The following is a 20,563-nucleotide window of genomic DNA, read 5'->3' as shown; positions in this document are numbered from 1 at the left end:
CTTCTCCCAGAATGGTCTAATCATGCACTGGAGCGGCAAGCTCCTCCTTTGCTCTACAGACTATACTTCTGTTAATGCATCCCTATTTTGTTTGTCTCTCCCCACACATATCACTATTGATGACACCCAAGTCCAGGGCTGCTATCAACTAAAACTCATTCCTTCACAACTCTTTTTTACCCCTTCCTTCTTCCGTCCCTTCCTCCCTCCCTTCTTCCATCCTTCTTTCCTTTCTTCTCCCATTTTAGAACAATGCCTCTCCGCAGTCAGTTTTTTCAAATGTGTATTGAGCATTTGTGCATGCTACTCCTACTCTGGGTACCGGGGATTCATAAGTGAATATGTCCTGGAGCCTGCCCACAGGAGGCTTCCCATCTGCCAATGGAGAGGACGGAAGGGTAACAGCTAAAGCACCTGCCCTGAGGGTGTAATTGACGGAAAAGACAAAGTGCAGAGGGACCTCAGAGGGGTGAGCAACTACCATATATGCCCAAATATTAGGCCACCCAAGTAAAGGTTAAGGGCAATCCCTAGTCTCCCAGTGAGAAGATGCACAGTAAAGTTGAATAATATAAACTTTAAGGTGTGGAGACGAAATAGTCAAACGGCTATTGTATTTCTTTACTGAGAGAGATATATTTTAAATCACTATTATATATTTAAATTTTTAATATTTCATTTATTTAATAAAATATTAATTTGGAAAGACTGCTTTTGTCCAATCTAAAATTTCAAGAAACTACTTGGTTCAAATTCTTTACACGTGGCTTTGACACTAGTGTCACCATCAGCTGGTGGGAGGGTGGGGGGAAAGAATTTTTGGTTTTCCAGAGCACATCTTAATCACAGGGACCAAGATGCTAAAACACAGCCCTTTTGGATCCAAGTGTGAGGTGACCACTGGACACGGTGTTCCCTCTGCAGGTACCATCTGCATTGCATTAGGACAGTTGGGGTTTCATTTGCAGGTGTGCATTTGTGATCTGCACAACCCTGCCACTTATTTGAGTGCTCTGAAAGTGACCTTTAAAAGGCCTGTTTAAGACAACCTCCCTTGCCGTCACCCTTTATGACCCTCCCTTTGTGACACTTGCAGTTACAAAATCCCATTTGCACTGCACTGCTTTATATGAGTAAAATTTCCTAGACTCCTTTTATAACAATACTGACCTCTATATGCATCCCAAACTCACATGGATTGAGGGTATATGGAACTAATGTACCTTTCCCAAACAGGACTTTGTGTTTAAAAAATAAGTGACTGACAGAGTACCTGTAATATGAGAAATTAGTGACTCAAACACAAGCCAACCTTATGTTCAGACGTATATGATAAATCAGGGTGTGGTGGGGAATAGAGAAGGCTTCCCAGAGGTGGAGGCTTTGAGCTGACCTTGAAGGACAAGAACCCTTTTGGGATGGGTCAGGCACTCGAGGCACTCGAGGCACCAGAGAAACTGAGCTGGGGTTGCGGGGGGGGGGGGCGGGGGCGGGGGCTTGTTCTCCCAGATACCCACCTTTCAATCACATATCTCCAGGCCAGCTTTGCCCCTTACTGGGAAATTTGGAGCACCTGTTTTCCACTTTCTGAGCCTCAATCTGCCTATCTGTGAACTGGGGGTAATAACACATTTCATAAGGTCATAAAGGATACAAGAGCATGGAAAGTAAAGCTGGAAAAAAAAAACTGGTTTGGAATTGGGTCTTCTTGGGCAAGTCATTTCACTTCTTAAGCCTCAGTGTTCTGATCTGAAAAATGGAGCCCAATGAAGGCAGGGGTTAGCAGGCTTCATGCCCCACTGAGTGTGGTCTGGGTTCCTGCACAGGAAAGGTACTGAGATCTGTGGGGTGAATGAATGAATAAGGAATGCCTGTTACTCCCTCTGCCAGAGACACTGTCCCCAGCTCTTCCCATGCCGATTCTTTGCTGTGCATCAGATGGAGCTGACACGCCCCCAGATTCTCCCTGAGCCCCGCAGAGTCACCCCATCAGTCTTATCTTGTTTTATTTTCTTCCTGGCTTTGATCATTATATTATGTGATCTTAATTGCTTGCTATTTCTGTCTTCATCACTAGACTAGCATGGCTTGTCTGTATCTACAGTGCCCGGCACAGCCTGTGGCACATAGGATGTGCTCAATAAATATTTTAATGAATGAGCGAGTGAGTGAATTAATGAATATAGGTTCCCTTCCTCCCAACCTTTGGACACTGCCTAGGTTTCTCCTACTTTTAGGCACGAGATCCCACCCCAACCCATCACCCTGGTTGAACTGTTTTCAAGCCCTTTACACTGTTCGAGGTGACCTTGTGCTTGTGTTTCCGTCCCGGACCTCCTCATCCCCCACCCCTACCCCCGCAGCTTCAACACCCCGCAGAGAAGCTCCGCAGGGTGAGGTCTTGGCCCCCTGTGGCCCAGCGCCTGGCACACAGTAGGCCTTCTTAAAATGTTGCAATTAATGACAGAAAGGCCAGCAGGCTAACGAACCTGGCACCCTGAAGGCACCCAGCTGCCCAGCGCGCCTTCCTGCCCCGGGCGCGGGAGCCGCGAGGGCGGGAGGCTCGGCCGTTCCCCTCCCGCCTCCCGGTGCAAACTTTCAAAAGATGCTGCGGCCGCGGCCCCGCCCCTCTCCGCGTGGTTGGAGGCGGCGGGAGGCGGGGGCGGAGCCGGCAGGCCCCGGCCGGTGGCTCCGCCTCCTCCTCCCGCCGCTGCTTCCCTCACCGCACCCTCCCCAGCTGCAGCCCGCCGGCTCGCCAGTGCAGCCGCGATGCCCCGGAGCCCGAGCCCGACCCCGGCCCGGGTCCCCGGCCCACCGCGTATTTAGCCTCGTGCGTCCCGAGCGCGCCACCGCAACGCCGCGCCCCGACGCAGCTATGGGCAACACTGTGCACAGGACCCTGCCAGGTACGCCGGGGAGCCCCACCCGGGAGGCGGGCGCTGGGGTTCTTCTCTCCTTGGGGGACGCTCTGGGTGACTTCCGGAGAGCCACCCCACCTACCCTTGGAGCCCTCGGCGGGCGCGGCGGGCTGGAACCTCCGGTGCTTCCCGACTCCCGGCTCAGCGCGCGCGGAGCGGCTGAGCTTTGCGCTCTGGGAGGGCGGGTACCGCGTCCTGGTTACCTTGGGGACCCCGGTGCTCTTTCTCCCGGCTTTGGCCAGATGCGCGAAGGGGCTGTTGGGGCGATGCTGCGCGACCCCTTGCCTTTGTTCCAGCCCAAGGGCGCTGATGAAGGAGCCCGGGGCGCTCCGGGGGGGTGAATGGAATCAGGCTCCGCAGGGCTTCCGACGGCCAAAAGCCGCCCGTTGTGCCGAGACTGCAGCGGCTGAGAGTGGGGGGGTGCTCGCAGGGGTACCTCAGTTACCAGCCGCTCAGCGCCCCCGCGGTACATGCTGCCTTGGTTTGGCCACGTTCCCACGCGCACCCTGGCTGCGCCCCCCTCTGGTGTCGGCTCAGTTGGGAGCTCTCTAGCCCCTTGCAGTCGCCGCTGTCGAGCGCATCGCCCCCTAGTTAACACCGCCCCAGAATTTCCGGAGCCAGAGTAAGGGGATCCAGAGCTGGGAGGAGGTGGGGGTGTGAAGACAGAGGAGGCCTTGCTAGAAAATACCTGGTAATTGTGGGAATAGATCAGCGCTGCTCAAAGGCTTGGAGTCTCAGTGTCTGGCACTCTGCATACCCCAGCGCGGTATGCAAAGAAGCTTCACAGTAAAGGTGTGTATTCCAATTTTATAATGAAGAAATTGAGTTTCAGTGGAGGCGAAATGACACACCCAAGGCCATGTTGCTAGTGGGGAGGGGGTCTGGATTGGGACCCATGTCTGCCTGCCCACCCTCCTCCCTGCCAAGTCTTTAGAATAGATCTTTATTTTGCCTTAAGGCTGGGCATTTGTAGCATCCTTTAGGCAGAAGGTGAGAGACACATATGTGAGGTTTTAGGAGGAGAGGGAGGTATCACCTCCTCTATGCTCTAACAGTCCCATATAGCTCTCTCCTTCATGATTATAATCAAAATATAATTATTTCTTCCCCTGGAAGGGATTGAAATGGATGGTGCTGAGCCCCACATTCCCAAGGCCCGCTTATAGGAGAGGAGCCCCTCCTTCTACTTTATAAGCCCCTGGGCAGCTTTCAGGCCACTGCACAAATCCTCTGAGAGGCGGAGTCACCAGCAGAGCGTCACCAGTTAATCAGTGGCAGAGGTGGGATTCGAATCCAGGTCCTCTTACCTGAGAGTGGCCACGCCTCCTATGGCCAGGGCTATTGACGGGATGGGGATGGGGATGGGGATGGGGAGAACCCGCCACCTAGTCTGGAGGTGTCCAGGGATATTGGCAAATAGAGCAGCAGATGTCCTCCCAGCCACAAAGACATGAGCCCCTTTGTGGGATTTCTTAATTAAGAAATGTTTATGCTGTTCTAGTAGAAAAGCCATTCTGCCACCTGTGGGTCAGCCTTGGGGTAGATGAAGGGACAGAGGCACGCCAGGCGGGCTAAATATAGCTGGATATTTATGTAGTCTCCATCCCACTCGGCCCTCTCTCTGTGGACAGGGCCACCCCGGGCTGGGAGCCTGGGGTTAAGGTCGGTTACTCATGGCAGTAGCTAATCGTGGAAAATTCAAACTCCACTGGTGCTGAAGCTTGCATTGAGTTTGAGGAAGGAGATGGAACTGGCATTCCTGTGCCACATCAGGCTGTAGGTGTCAAAACCACAAAGAACCATTTATTGTTTTCTGACCTGCCTGTAATTAGTTTCTCACACACATTGTGCCGTTTTTTGCACCTCTGTGCTCAGTACGTGATGCTCCCCACACCTGGAATATCCTTTCACTGTCTAGTCCATCTTTCAAAACCCAGCTCAGTTGTCACCTCCTCTAGGAAGCTTTCCCTGACCACCCACACCTTTGCTCTGCCACCTAAATACCTTCTTGTCTCTGCTTGTTCATCAGACCACTTTGCATTGTCATCACCCGTCTCTACGACTCGCCTTGGGGCTGCCTGAGGACAGAGCCCACGTCTTGATCGTCTTGTATCCCTGATTACCCAGCCCAGAGCCTGGTGCCTGGCAGGAGCCCAAAAACTGGTGGTGGAGCTCACATGTTGCCTGCATCTTAGGCTGAAAGAACACTTGGCTCAGTGTTGCCCTGTAGAAATCCTTGTGCTTTCGTTCTCAGGAAAAGGACACATGCGTGGGGTTCCTTCTACGGGACTTGAAATAGAGAGCTGGCATTTGCCGAGCACCTGGATTCCATGCCAGGCTTCCTGCATATGTGGCTTCATTTACATGCCAAGCATGCTTCTCCTTAAGGCTTCCGCACTTGCCGATCCCTCTGCCTGGAACATCCTTACCCCAGATCTCCACATGGTTTCCCCCTGCTTCCTTCAGGTCTCTGCTCCACGCAGCTCCTGCCATGGCCCCTGCCCCCAGCGTCTCCCACTCCCTCTCCCCTGCTTTGTGTTTTTTCTTAGCATGGCTCACCATGTGCCACGCTGTACATGTAGTTAGCTCTTTATCATCTGTCTCCCCAGGGAGGATTTTGCCTGTTTTATTCTCTGTGGTATATTCAGCATCTGGAGCAGTGGCTGGGACATAGTAGATGTTCAGTAAATATTTGCTGAATGAATGAATTTAGTTCTTGCAACAGCCCTGCAAGGTAGGGATTATCATCTCCATTTTACAGATAAGGAAACCAAGTCTCAGAGAGGTAAAATGACTCATCCCATTTCACATGGGTCATCCGGTTGGCAGAACCAGGATTGAATCCAGGTTTATTTAGCTCCAAAGTCCTGCAGTCTTCCCCTGACATCCATGGTTCAGATACCATTTATTGGGTGCCCCAGAGTACACCTGGCATGCTATTGTATACAATAAGGAAATGCCCCCGAAAAGGAATGTCTTTTATGATCGATTGAGGGGAAGCCCCTTGGTGGCCCTCGCAAAGGGCATCAGCAATTCAGATCAATGCCCTGTAAACAAGTGTGCAGGGGTCAGCACGGGAATTCGCATTTGCTATGCTCTTACTGTGTGCGTTACCCGTTCCCTTTCTAGTTGCAGTTCAGACCTGCAAAATAAGGTGCCATTCTCCTCCATTTTACAGATGAGGAGACTGAGGCACAGAGAGGTTGAGACACCTGCCCCAACTCACACAGTAAGGCAGTGGTAAAGCTGGGCTTAGCAGACCCAGGTCTGTCTTGTTCGTAATACTACATGGTCCTTTTTTCTGCGCTCCTTTAGCCTTAATCTGGGTTTTGCAAAGCAAAAAAAGAAAAGTGTAAACACGCGTGGGGTGGGGGGGAGAGGAGGGCACAATTCTAGCAGGGAGGGGGATGGGGCGGAGGAACTCTCCCCCTTCTCCCACCAGCACGTTTCAATCCCTTCCCTCCACACGCCTCTGGGGCTCACCCGTAGTTCTGGTTGGAGAACAGGCTGAATTCAAACTGTTGGTTGGGTTTAATCATTAAGTCTGTCCATGCTTGACCAAGTCAACGACCCTTTCTAGTGTTAGTTCAGTGAGTGGTATCCTGGAGCCCTGGAGTGAGGGAAGCGTGTTGACCCTGCTCTGTGCCAAGCCCTGAGTCAAGGGCTTTACCCACATTACCTATGCCAGATCCTCATGACAACGCTTTAGAGGGGCTATATGTATCCCCATCTTACAGGGAGGCAGATGGAGGCTTGGAGAGGTAAAGGACAAAGGCTCAAGGGGGAGGACCGATCTTCCTAACCTAGATGGTCAGTCTGCAAATGCTACGTCCAGACCAGAAGCACCTGCTCCTACTGGGCCACTCAGATGCCTTCCCTATAGAGCCTCTTTCTTTATTTGACCTGAATACGGAACCGGGTGGCTACTGGGCCTACATGGGTCAGATCTGCTGCCCTCTGGCAGTGGGCGGTAATGCTCCGAGGGCCCGGCAGCCACTCTTTTCCCTGGATCTGGACTGTCTCAGCTCTAGGGAGGACAGCAGCCTTTGTCACTCTCACAGCCATCACGGCAGCTGCATGGGTGACCCAACCAGTGACATTCCCCTCTCTCTGCACCGCTCTTCCTCCTTTACCCAGTCACAACGTAAAGTTAGGTTGGGCTTGCCCGCCTTATCTGGCCCCAGCTGCCTCTCTCCCACCGGGTCATGAAGAATCACTTTTATAGCCTCCCCGTTGAGCAAGAGGCCTGAGCCTGAGCCTCTCAAAGTGATAGTGGTTTGTCCAACAGCCCTGAAACCTACCAGGCTGTCAACACATGGTCAGGGGCCCTGACTCGTCAAGGTTCCTTGGTGATGGCCTACGAGGATGCTGGGGGCTGGGGTGGGCGTTGGGGGAAAGGGTGGAGCAGTCTTATCCATCAGTGGAAGTGAGGAAGAGGAATGGGTCTGTCCAATGTATAGGAAACATGGAGAAGTTGCCTGTGGAGAATCTGGAGCCAGAAGGAACTAGGGCCTCCCTCTGTTTTTACCCTCTTCCTGATCCCACCTCTTCTCCCTTCCCTCTCTCTCTCCCCAGGCAGGAAAGGGGGGTAGGGAAGGCTTCCTGGAGGAGGCGACATCTGAAGGAAAGTCCAACTGAATGTCTGCCTCCCCCATTCGAATGTCATCTTTTTCTGCCTGCCTTTAGGGTCTTCTGTAGCTCAGTTGCACCAAAGCCATCCTGAGCTCCGCTTAAGTGCCGTGCACCCAGGCTGGGTGACCCTGGGGTGTGCTCTGCTCTGCATTTTCCTGACTATGCACCTTCGTTCACTTATCTGACATCTGTTGGGCACATGTCGTGTGCCAGCCCTGGGGTTCAGCCCTGAATGGGATGGACAGCCACAGGTGGGCCCCGTGGAGCTGGCCACTGGTGGGAGAGGGATAGAATGCTCTAGTAGAGCAGGTCATGTGACTGGTTATATCCCTGCAGAGCATAAGGTGCTGCTACCCTGTGCCTCAAAGAAGGAGGGGCCGATGCCCCACACCCCGAACAAGGCCTGGCCTTGTTGTCTGTCTACTGTGGGTCGTGCACGACCACCTTTTACAAAAAATCTGAATGACATAGAATAAGATAAAAAATAAAATATCGAGTGCATTCACATAGGAAGAGTATTTTTGCCTCAGAAACTTTGGCTTCAGTTGTGCATGTGTGCGTGCACCTGTGCGTGTTGCGTGTCACAATGTCAAATGCATTTCTCTCCGTGGGTCACAGTGGTTAAGGGCTATGGTGAGCCCACTCACTGGTCTACAGCAGCAGGAGGTCTGGTGTCCGGGTCTAGACATGCGTCTTGGAGTCAGGCTACCTGGGTTCAAATCTCAGCGCGGCCATTTCCCAGGGGAGTGATGTTGGGCCAGGACTCCCCTCTCTGTGCCTCGGTTTCCTCCCTGCAAATGGGGAGGATGCGTAGCTCCCTCGCAGTTGGTGGGAGTGAACATTAAACGGAACAGAGCGGGCGGAGGCTTTAGCACAATGCCCAGGGCAGTCGCTGTCATGGTTATTGTTGCCACCATGGACAGGAGAGGCCTCAGGCCTGCCCCTGGGGTTGCTAGACGGGGCTGGCTGACAAATGCCCTTCACTTCCTGCCTTGAAAGCTCTGCCCCATATGACCATGAGCCCCGAGCTGAGGGGCTGGATTGGGAGGCATCCCTTTCATAGCACTGACAGCAGTTCCCAAGGGTTCCTTGAGCCCTGTCCAAGACATCTCATTTCTGAGGAGAAGAATCTGCCTGGCAGGTTGCATTTTGCAGTTTGCATTGGCTCACCAAACTTCCAGGTCTAGTGGGAGAGACTAACAGGGACAGGGCAGTTTGGTAAGTGGGGGAGGAGAAGCCCAGGGGGCTGTGAGAGCCTAGAGGAGGATGCAGGGAAGGCTTCCTGGAGGAGGTGCTATCCAGCTGAGACCAGAAAGCAGAGAAGTTAGCCACAAGGGAATGGGAAAGGCTGTTCAAGGCAGAGGGTTAGATGTGCAAAGGCCTGAGGGGAGGGAGAACGGGGCACGTGAAGGGGGAGCTGCAGAGTTCGGGGGTCCCAGTGCAAGTGGGGGTGGCAATATGAGGTCAGAGCGGTGGGTAGAGGTCAGGTCAGAGGAAGAGGGGTTTCTTGCAGGCCAGCCTGCACTCAGAAGACTTAGCTTTCTCAGATGCCACACTCCCCGCCAGGATGATGTGCTGTGTTTGCTGGTCTGGGCCGCAAAGGCTGCTCAGAACAGGCTGTTTAATCTTCCCCATGGGCAAGAAGAGTCAGCTCTGTCCTCTTTTGGACCAAAGGGCTTTCTGTACTTGGTGGTGCTCTATGAGGGCTTAAAATAGAAGCCCAGAAGCCAGGTGTGTGGTGAGAGCTTAAAGCAGAGAGGGAAGAGGAAGGGGCCCAGCGTGCGGTAGGTTGTGAGCGCCCACCTGGGGGATGTAGCCAAGTGGTCAGAGCTGCAGCATGCCCGCCCCATGCCAGGCCCTTTTTCTGTTTCATCCCCTTTAAACCATCAGGACGAGCCTTCCAGAAGTAGTCTCCCACTTCACAGATGAGGAAACTGAGCTCAGAAGGGTCATGAGACCTGCCTTGGGTCGGGCAGCTAGGAAGTGGCAGAACAGAATTTGATCCCAAGCCTACCTGACCCCAAAGCCCCTTCCTCCATCACTATGGGGCGCTACCCACTGGGGCTTCTTGGGGCTGCTGCCCCTTGGCCTCATCCTGAGCTCCTGAGCCCCCCCTCCCCACAAGCTGTCCTTCCTGCAGGCACACCACCTTACCTTCTTTGTCCTGGGAAGGTGAATCGCCTCTGTCCCCAGCAGCCAGAATGAAGCTGCCCATAGAAAATGTCCATCCACCAACCCTGCTCACCTCACCCCAGGCCTGGAGACTCTAACTAAAAAGGTGGAGGTGGCCTCTGGGAATCCTGCCCTGGAGGAGAAGGGGTGAATGGGAGCTCTGCACCCCTTCCTTCTGCCTGACTAGGGCTCAGGCTCCTGATGTGTCTGCCTGGTAAAAGCTGGCCCGTGCTCGACCATCCCCACCCCCCATTGGCAGGTGTCACCATGCACCCACATCCTTTCCCCTGAGCCCGGCTGCTACGCAGAGCTCCAGGCAGCCCCTACCAGTCGGTGAGCAAGGGCCTGGGGCCAGGGTGAGCGCCCTTTGTCGCCCTGCAGCCAGGCTTTCCTGCAGGCCAGGAGCATCCTGTCTCCCTGGTGTGCTGTCATTATTAACAGAGTTGGTAATGGCACAGGCTGGGGGCCTCCATCCCTGGGTCTGAGTGTTGGCTTTGCCCCTTATTATCCAGACGAACGACTTGACCTCTCTAAGCTTTGATTCCCTTTTCTGCAGAAAGGAGATAATGATGTTACGTCTCAGGCCTGCAAAGCTTCTGACAGATAGTGAGTGTTCACAGGGGGCACCTGTTATGATTATGTATTCACTAGACAAACAAGCCCCTGCTTCCTGCTGGGCCTGGTACTCCCAAGGGAGACAGACACAAAAGAATAATAATAACCACTAGCTTGTGTCACTCAGCCAGGCTGTGCCAGACACTGTTCTCAGCAGGTACCTGCATCTAGCCCTCAGGACAAGCCCTGTGAGAGAGCTACTATTTTTAGTCCCGTATAACTATTGAGAGAACAGAGAGGGAAAGTAGCTTGCCTAAGGGCACACAGCTTGGGTAGTCCAACATGATTCCCACTAGAAGGAAGCAATGTTGAGGTGGGATGGATGACTGCCAGGTCGAGACAGGGGGTCAGGTGGGGGGCATTTCACATTTGCCCTGGAAGCCTTCATAGTATTGAGCAGAAACTTGTGAGCATTTAGATTTGTCTGGCAGATTTCTTTTCAGTTGCTCACCTACTTCTGAGGTTGTTTATCTCACATCCCACCTTTAGGCATGGCAGGCTGGGGCCACTCTCCCGGTAGCTTATGGGGACCCCAGCTGATATTCCCAAAGTCTGATGTGTAGCTCTCCAACCCCCTTTCAAGGCAGGCCAGGGGACGACTGATGTCCTGGGAGTTTTCTCGAGAGCAAAGCAAGGGCCATGTCAGCCCCAGAGGGGCAAAGGATCCCCAGCAACATAGCCTGGAGACCCCTGGAACCTGAGAGCTGCCTGCAGATCCATGAGGCAGGGGAGCAGACTTGATAGGGAAGGGTACTGTGGACTAAACACAGACATGACCAGACGTGTGTGGACATCACATGAGATTTCAGCTCAGACAAAGGAAGAACTTTCTAACTGTGGAAGCTATCTGGAAGTGGAATGAGGGCAGTGGGGGAGAAAGTACCCTTTGCCAGAGTGGCATTGGTGTTTAGCCCAATTGGGACTTGACATGGACATTGTAGAGGCAACTAGAGCATCAGATGGATCCGGGATGAATTGTCCATTAAGGTGTCTTTTGACCCCGGGGTCTTATAGGAAGTGCTAGCCAGTGCTCATCTGCTGAACGCATGGAGGGCCCTTCCTAATCTCTGACTTTTCTAATCCCCCTGCCAGTTCTGCATGTTGGGAGGCTTTAGCCCCATTTTATAGATCAGGAAACTGAGGCACAGAAAGATGAAGCCACCTGCCCCCTTCTGGGTCTGTTCCCTCCCCTGTGACCTCCCAGCCTCAGCACTTTTCCACACTTAACAGCAGGTACTTCTGAGCAGCAGCCATTCTTGGATATCAGTGCCAGCTCGCTCTCATCCCTTCCCCTTCATTCTCCTTATTACCAGGACTCCGGGCAGCTCAGAGCTGGCCTCTTGTCTCACCTCTGGGCAGAGGGGAGAGAGTTCTTTAATGAGTAAACCATCTGGGGATATGGGTGGGGTGGTGGTTTCTGGGGCAGTACTGGCAGTTGGCACAAGGTCCACAGCTATTAAACAAGTGTGTTCTGTTTACATCCTCAACATTACACATTGTTTACATCATAATTATATCCCTCAGGCTCGTGTTTTCTTTCCTTTTCCCCAAGGAGATGCCCACCCATTGCATAAATTCAGAGAATGCTCAGAATCACCATGTCCCACCTCCCATTTGGCAGATCAGGACACTGAGGACAAGAGCCTTGCCAAGGGTCACACAGAGATTACAGATGGGGTCTTTGGCTGGAATCCCAAGAGAGATGGTGGAAAGAGCACTGGTTCTGGAGGTAGTCTCATGTTCAAACCTCAGTTCTTCTATATGTAAGCCAAGTGACCCTGGGCAAGTCACTTCCCCTCTCTGAACCTTCATGTCCCATCTTTAGGATGGGGAGAATGATGGTGACCCCCTCATGGGACTGTGATGAGGAATAAATAGGAGACCCCATGAGAAGTCTGAGCCAACATAAGATGGGGACTCTGTAAATGGGCATGTCTCACCCTCTTTGCCCGAGGTGACTTTGGATTCCTTGAAGGCAAGGAATCTGTGCTCCTGAAATTGATGAAAAGGAGAGGAGCAATAGGACCAAATAGTCCCCCCTCCATCCCCCTGCTATAATCTGCCACGCTTTCCTTTTTAAGATGCTGCTTGTTGTTCATCCCAAGTTCTGCCAACCTGTGGCCTTTGAGTTGCTCAAAACAGTCTGATTGATGACATCCACCACCACACCTGCCCCTCTCTGAGACCAAGCCAGGGCCTCACTCCACCTCTGTCCCAGAAGGTGGCTTACGCCTCTTGTACATAGCCTACTTTTTCCTTGTAGGTCAGGGGGTAAGCGAGAGACCTTGGGAGGAATGAGGCATAAAACAGGAAGGATGCAACCTTCAGGGTCAGACAGGACCAGATTCAAAAACAGGCACTAGCCTCACAGGCTGGGTGGTCTCTGGCCAGGACGTCCGCCTCTCTGGGCCCCAGTTTCTTCACTTGGAAGCCACCTGGCAGGGTGTGGCCATGAGTGAATGGGCCATGTGGTGAGCCCCTGGCACACACTGGGAGTGCCACAGAGGTGGGCTCCCACCCCTCGGGGCCAGCAAACACCACCCAGCCATGGGGTTTGTGAAGAGCATTTCCTCAGCTCCAGAGGCGAGAACAGTTGGTGTTCTAGGAGAGTTTCCAGCGGCTTTTGAGCCTGAAAAGCAGGGCCAGTGGACCTATTGTTTCAAAGTTGGGACAGGGACCCTGCAGGTGCCCATCTAGGGCTGAGGATAGTGAACAGCCAGGCTTCTGGGCACCACCCAGGCTGGGGGAGTGGCTGCCATCAGGGCAAAGAGAAGGAGAGAGCTGGCCCATCAGCTGGCTTAGCAGGCAGCTGCCAGAAGCTGCCTGGAGGAGAAGCCAAGGGACAAGACTGTGCCAGCGGTTGGAAGCTACGTTTGAAACCTGGACTGGTTTTCCCGCTCCTGCTGTGCCGGATCGTTTTGATAGGCAGGGAAGAAAGGAACGGGCAGTTTCTATGGGACGACCCAGGACTTGAATCTCATTTTTCAGAGCGATGGATCCTCAGAGGCTCTTTCCCTTCTCCAAACCCTTCAGTGGCCCCCGGAGCCCTCTTGAGGGCCTTAACCTCCTCTGCTAGGCCTTTAAGACCCTTTGTGATGTAGCTCCTGACTCCCTCTCCACCCTCCCCTTTCCCTTCTACACTCTATTCCCTGCAGTTCCCCAAGTGCGCTCAGCCTGTTCTCACCTCCAGGCCTTTGCCTGTGCTGTTCCCTCTGCCCGAAACACAGTTCCCCATCCTTTATCATGCCCCACCCCCAGCCACTTCTTCCTCAGACTGCAGAGTGGCCCCTCTGAGAAGCGTCCCCATGGCCCCAGCCCTCCGTGCTGACCACTCTGTGCAGTCCTGGTGTCTGTGTCCATCCCCACTGCTGGTCTCTCAGCTCTGGGGTCAGGGACTGTGTGTGACTCGTCAGCGCGTGCGTCCCTGCAGCCAGCGCGGCCCTGGCATGGAGCAGACGCTCCTTAAATGTCAGATGAAGGAGGAAGTGATGTACTTGAAAAAGAATGAGGGCACGTTTCCCCCCACCCTCTGCAGCAGTGGGGTCCTAACCCTGGGAGCCGGCGCTTCTGAAGTTGGAGCTTCCTGGGTCCCTTTATCAAGAAGAGACCTCGACCGAGGGGCCCAGCAGAGGGTCGGAGCCGGCTTGGGAATCCCAACTCTGCTGAACACGCTTGGAGGGGGCGTCGGGATGACCTCACCCCCTGGGAACTCAGTGCATCTGAGCCCACTTGAGCCAAGAGGGCTGCCACTTAGACCTGGAAGGAGAGGGCTTTTCTCCCAACGAGCAGTGTCGTGTGACCTCCGGCCTCTCTCCTGGGCCTCCTTGCAGCTGTTGACAGGAGTGTTGTGCCTTTCCGGCTGCACTGCGCTGACCGGGTTCTGTTTGCAGAGAATAGGAGCGGGGAGGAGGCGGGTGGTGGTTTCCAAGTGTGGGCTGGCCCCTTTCCACCCTGGGTGCTGGCCGACCAGGCCTCTGAAACAGAGAACAAAGTCCCGTTAGGCTGGCGTCTGTCTGCTGGGTGCATGTCACTGCCCTTTTTGGCAGAGGTGAAGGAGGCTTGGTTATTTTTTTCTAATCCACTTTCAAACCTACCAATAGAAAAGTTGCTTTCTGTTGCCAGAGGAGACTGATATCCCTGCCCTGCTTTGGGTGACAGGAAGCCTTGCCAAATACCAGCCTTGCCTTTTCCTCTCTAAAGCCCGCGCGCGCACACACGTGCACCCTGTTGCTTCCTACCTCTGTCACTTGAACCAGAGACTTGTTACTGAAGGTCCACAGTCTGAGGTTGGATGTTGTGCGGGTTCAGAAAGCCCCTGAAGTTGTACATCAAATTGTGTGAGTGGAGTGTGGGTGTGTTTCGGTGGGAGAGGGGCCGGTACAGCTGTCATCGCGCTTAGCAAGGCACACGACCCCCGCCCCCAAAGGCCACAGGCGGCCGCCTTGGAGAGGGGGCAGGGATGGGAGGAAGGGCCAGAGCCTGGCCCTCTCCTGCCACTGCCCAGCTTTGCTGCCTTGGTTTCCTCCTCTGGAAAATGAAGGTGGTAAAACCTACCCTGCAGGGTTGTAAGAATGTAAACTCAATACACAAAGGCCCATGCCGGCACATAACGAAGGCTCAGTAAAAGGCTAGTTAAATCCTCTGGTGAGAGGGAGGGGGCAGAATAGACTGTCCTCGCAGTTGGCAATTGCCTTTCCCGGTGGAGCGGAATCTGCTGAAAATTTCAGCCAGAATGCCATCTGCTGAATGCCAGCAAGCTGGAGGCCGTCATCTCGGCAGCCAGAGAAGCTGGAGCTGTTGCTTCCTGCCACCCTCCTGGCAGTAAATGCCATTTCCTTGGGCTCTTTTTAGATCAAAGGAAAGGCTGGGTTGGGGCGATGAGCGGGCATCATTCAGGGGTGGCACAGTGCACATTTGGGACGCTGCTGGGATGGCTTAAAAATAGGCCTCTGTCCTTGGACACCCAGGGAAAGTGACCCTGGGGTTTTCAAGAGGCCTTTCCTGGCCAAGGTTACCAACCCTCCATGGGAGAAACGTTGCAGGATATATTCCCCTGACCCTACAAGTAGCCATCTTCGACCCAGGAGTAAACCTTTTCTCGGCAAAGAAACTAAATAAGGTAACTAAAGGGGGTGGGGGGGGGGAACCCAGTGTTAAGTGAACACCTACTACGTGCCACACACCGAGTCTGACCAGCTGGCCTCATTCGTCCTCACAGCAATCGTGCAGGGTGGAGATGACTCTTACCAGTTTCCTAGGTCTGGTTGCGGGGCGGGGCAGAGAAGTTAAGCACGTACCTCAAGATCACACAGCTACGAAACGACAAAACCAGAATTTAAACCCCCATCTGTCTGACTCCAAGCCTGTGCTCTTTTTAACCGCCTCTCACATTGAGATTTAGAAAATAAAAGTGTGGGAGAGATGGAGTGAGGGGCTTACCCAGGGCTTGGACCTGATGTTCCCTGCAGGGGAGGGAATGAACGTTTAGTGCACATCCATCGTGTGCTGGGACTCCTGCTGGGAGCTTTCTGTGCTCTCATCGCCCCTCCCAGTAGCCTGAGACGAGGCTCTGCATTCACACACTATTCACAGATGGTGACTTGTCCAAAGGCCCCTCAGACAAATTAGCTGCAAAGCACGGGTTCGAACCCAGAGTTCGTGAGGGCCGTTCTAAAGCACTGATGTGAGTAAACCACAGAGCAGCAGCCTGCGGAGCGGTTCTGATGTCCCCTTGCCTTCCCGAAGGACTAGCCCAAGGCTGGCAGTGGCAACATTTGTTTAGCCAGAACAGAGCTCCCTCCTCCCTAAATCCCCACAGCCACTCATCACCCACCCTCCAAAATCTGTACTCGTACGTTTTCGAGTGGGGCATTGCTTCCTTGACTAAACGCTGGAAAGACCCTCCCCTCTGGTCTTGGAGGGGCTGGAGCAGCCTTTGGTTAACCATAAGGGGTGGGCCAGGACTGTCCCCTCCTTCCTACACACAGGAAGAGACTACAGAGGTCTCCCCTCGGTTCCCACCGCATAGAAACTCCTTCCCCCTGCCTTGTTCTTAGAGTCTCTAGACCCAGTTCCTGGCCAGAGAGAGGGAGGCACACCCGCACGAGGCCAGTGGGGACTCGGCCTTGCATGGGAGGAAAGGGTCTGGTCCCTGGCGTGGGCTGGGGGCCCCTCCCTGGCAGAAGGTGACACCTTCTCACCAGTGACAGGGTATCCATTTAAATCTGGTCCTGGCACCAGCAGCCAGGAACCTCTGTGCCCATGGACTCAGCCATGTGGGGGAACAGCTGAAGTGATCACCAGGAGGGGAACGGCAGGGGACATTTTGGCTCTCAGTAGAATATTCTGCAGTCGTGAAACAGAACAGTGAATGCTTGGGAGCCATGTGGGAAAAAATGCTTTTTATGTAATGTTGAGTTAGGAAAGAAAAGGCAGGAGGCAAAATTAAATGTGTGCTCTGGTTGCAAGGAAGTTAGAAAAGGTACTCAGTACTACTTAGGGCTTAGTACTTCTGTGCTACTTATGGAGGAAAGTCAGGACAGGAGGAAAGAGCACTGGTTTGGGGTCAGACAGAGCTGGGTTCACATCTCCTTGTAGCCGCAGGAAGGTTTTTTTCCTGGAAAATAAAGACAATAATCCTGTGGGTGGGAATTTGTATTGAGAATTAACTACAACCTTGTATCAAAACATCCGGCCCAAGACATGGCGCCTAGTGAGGGCACAGCCAGTGGTTCTTCCGTGGATAAGGGCCAGGCAGGGAAGATGAAAAATGCAATGTGAGTTAAGGTGTGAATGTGGAGAGAAGAGGGGAAATTTTCTCCTCCTTCCCAAACTTTCTCTAATATGGCTGTAGTGTTTATTGCTGTAATTTGAATGACAAAGTTGAGGTTTTCCGTTGACATCCCTGAACTAGGATGTTCTCTGAGGCCCGTGGGGGTCCATGGCCACAGTTTTCTGTTTCATGTAGAAGCTGTTTTCCCTGAGCTAAGCTAAAAGCAGACGCTGGTGTACAATTTGGAGATTGCTTTTTGTTCTTTCATTTTAAGCATTTTCAATCTGTGTAAATAACACATCCTCTTAGAGACTTTTTCACTCTGGTTTTCTTTATCTCACATCGGGACTCTGGCCTCAGAGGAGGGAAAAGTAGTGTTTATCCCTCATTCCCTGAAGGAAGTTGGATCATATAATCAAAATTAAACAAATATGTAAACTTCGCTGGTTACTTGGCTGCCTTTTATCCTAACATATAGCTGGTTTAGCAGGAAACATCCCCTTGTAGTAACAAAGCAGTGTCTCTCCACACCCCGGCATCCATTGAAATCGCCAGGCCACTCTGAAGGAACATCTGCTTAGGATTCCCAAGCCAGTTTTGTAAAGAAAGTCTCTGATTGAGAGATAAGGTTGGAAAAACAACAGTGATGGGAGCTGAGATAAAAATAATCAAATAAGAGTGGCTTGCGGTCTTTGGTGCTTTTGATCTCTGGTCCTATTTAATGTTTCCTGGAGAGTTTGCCAGTGGCAGAGACCTTGGAGAGAATCCGGCCTGTTAGACACAGGAGGAAACTGCCGCCCAGGGTTGGGTGGCTGGTACAAGGCCACAGCGTGCGTGGAGAACGCAGGCTCTGCTGTACTGGGTGGCCTCCCCTGATGATTTACACCCGGGCAGTATTTCCCCCACTCGTCTGATTTTTGTCCTGCTGGTATTGCTGTCCAGTGGGCCCTCACTCTTATCCTTGTGGTTCCGGAGATGGCCCACAGCCTGGCTCTGTGTCCACCCTCCTCTCTGCCTTAGGGGTCCTCCCTAACAGGCAGTGCCGGCCTGCTCCACTGGAAGCCCCTAGTGGCTCCCTCTCCCCATGCTGTGCACTCTGAGCCTCCCAGGCCGGCGTTCAGGGCCTTCCTGTCTGGTCCCTATGATGCGATGGCACCCTCACACCTCAGCCCTGCAAAGCAGTGGCTGTCCAACCTCAGATGCCCTCTGTCACACCTACTGTAGTACTTACCCTCCCCTCCAAGTCCAGCTGCCTCCACCTCTGCCCCTAGTGTTCCCTCTGCCTGGAATGTAGACTCCCTTAAGACCTGGTTCTGTGGACATCACCCCCTGCCCTCCGGCCCCTGGCTGAGTCTGGGGTCTCCTCTGGGCCTAATAGCCCCCCAGTGCCAATGCCTAATGTGGTCTCTATTGTTATTATTGGTCCCTAATGTTCATGTCTATTCATCTGTGTGTCTTCTCTTCCACGGAGAGACTCAGATCTCCACAAGGGCAGGATTTGTATCATCACCTGTGCTCCCTCAGTGCTTCACACCAGCAGATGCATCTGCAGAAAAGATGGATGGTTGGGTGGATGCATGGATGGATGATGGACAGATGGATATATGGATGAATGGACAGATGGATGGATGAATGGATAGATGGATGCATGGATGGATGGATGGATGGATAGATGGATGGATGGATGGATGAATAATGGAGTGAGCATTTTGCCTGCTGCCCTCCTCCACCAGTTCAATGCCTAGCAGGCCTGCCTAGGGGTACAAGGAATCAACAGGTGGCCTCTGCATCCCTCTCCTACGTCAGGGGTCTACAGCCCAGCCCTTCTGTCCATCCTGTGTTGATTCCTAAACAGCAGAGAGAATAAGGAAAAATGGCTAAAAAGGCAGGATGGAGGTCACACAAACATGGCTTCAATTGAAGCTCTGCCTTTAGTGAAGCCAGCTGTGTGACTTCAGGCAAATAAATCAACCTCTCTGAAACACCATGTCTTCATCTGCATGAAGGGGATAATGGTAGTTCTTACCTCATATGGTTATTATAAGGATTAAATGAGGAAATGCATGGTAAGTAACCAGGGATGGAGGAGGAAAGGTGGGAAGGATGACGCCCCCACCTCCAGACGGGGCCACCTGGGTTTGTGGCCAGTGTCCAGATCCTTTGAAAGGAGACTATCCCAAGATTCTCCAGGTCCTTTGGGGCAAAATTCCCATAGAAATGAATTATGAAAGGTGTATGTTGTAGAAAAGCCAGCCTTGCTTATAAAGAATGCCTTCCTCTTCTTTGGGTAAAGGGGAAGGGAAGTCAGAATCCTGGCTTGGGTGTCCTTTGGAACCTCAGTATTATGATCATGTTATTAGTCGCTTATTAACCACATGCTCTGTGCCAGGCAGTATTCTAGGAACTTCATCCACATGTTCATTTAGCAGCTGTGTGAGTTAAGCAATGTCCCCATTTTACAAGCAGGGAAACAGGCTAGAGAAGTGATAGGATCTCCTGCATATCACACAGTCAGGAAGTGCCAGAGAGCTGAGATTCCAGGATGCACTGGAGATCCCAAGAGTGCGCCCAAATTGCCTTGCTTTTTAATAAAAATTACACAGAGAAAAGCAACCAAAGACTCCCCACTACTCCCCAAGAATCCAAGGCCGCTGTTCCCTTTAGAGGGACTTTGCAGCCCTGAAGTGGCTTTTGGAGGAAGCCTCTAGATGTGGAGGTATATGATGGGGATGGCGAAGTCAGTTGACCCCAGCCTGGCTGTTGTGACCAGCTCATTGGTGTTGGCCTGTCTGGGAGTGAAACAGCTCTGAACAGTTTCAGAGGGGCCTAACAGTTTGCGAGGGCGCCTAACCCTCCTGCCTGTCTCTTCCCGCAGACTCGAGCCCGCCGGCGCGCCTCCTGGCCACCCGGCCTTGCTGCGGCCCCGGCCCGGAGCGGCGCCCGGTCCTGGGCGAAGCGCCGCGTTTCCATGCACAGGCCAAGGGCAAGAACGTGCGGCTGGACGGCCACTCGCGCCGGGCCACGCGGCGCAACAGCTTCTGCAACGGGGTCACGTTCACGCAGCGGCCCATCCGGCTATACGAGCAGGTGCGCCTGCGCCTGGTGGCCGTGCGCCCGGGCTGGAGCGGGGCGCTGCGCTTCGGCTTCACGGCGCACGACCCATCGCTCATGAGCGCCCAGGACATCCCCAAGTACGCCTGTCCCGACCTGGTCACGCGGCCCGGCTACTGGGCCAAGGCGCTGCCCGAGAACCTGGCGCTGCGCGACACTGTGCTGGCCTACTGGGCGGACCGCCACGGCCGTGTCTTCTACAGCGTCAACGATGGCGAGCCCGTGCTCTTCCACTGCGGTGTGGCCGTGAGCGGCCCTCTCTGGGCGCTCATCGACGTCTACGGCATCACCGACGAGGTGCAGCTCCTCGGTAGGTCGCGGCTCCCGCTGGCAGGGGGATAGG

At 53.5% G+C, this 20,563-nt stretch overlaps 1 protein-coding gene and 1 long non-coding RNA gene across 4 annotated transcripts in view; one reads left to right on the top strand and one right to left on the bottom strand.

Moving 5' to 3' along the window:
- The window catches only part of LOC309658271, a 32,394-nt gene extending 29,279 nt beyond the window's left edge, over positions 1 to 3,115 (bottom strand). The window contains exons 1-2 of the long non-coding RNA XR_014262162.1: positions 3,001 to 3,115; positions 1,518 to 1,607 (exon numbers count right to left, since the gene is read on the bottom strand). This is a non-coding gene — a long non-coding RNA (uncharacterized lncRNA). The remainder of the gene's footprint in view (positions 1 to 1,517; positions 1,608 to 3,000) is intronic.
- NEURL1B (neuralized E3 ubiquitin protein ligase 1B) overlaps positions 2,693 to 20,563 on the top strand; it is a 40,573-nt gene continuing 22,702 nt past the window's right edge. Inside the window, exons 1-2 of one of the 3 annotated variants that reach the window (XM_082456474.1) lie at positions 2,693 to 2,906; positions 19,985 to 20,530. In XM_082456474.1, the coding sequence (XP_082312600.1) occupies positions 2,876 to 2,906; positions 19,985 to 20,530 (577 nt within the window). In that variant the 5' untranslated portion in view covers positions 2,693 to 2,875. Of the gene's footprint in view, positions 2,907 to 8,938; positions 12,010 to 19,984; positions 20,531 to 20,563 lie in introns of those variants that run through there. The other 2 variants (XM_082456475.1, XM_082456476.1) reach the window with 2 other exon arrangements.

This window comes from Balaenoptera physalus (assembly GCF_965194825.1).
Source record: "Balaenoptera physalus genome assembly, chromosome: 3".
NCBI classification, from domain to species: Eukaryota; Metazoa; Chordata; class Mammalia; order Artiodactyla; family Balaenopteridae; genus Balaenoptera; species Balaenoptera physalus.
Note: the sequence above shows the minus strand (reverse complement) of the source record. Positions and strands in the feature narration are given on the sequence as shown.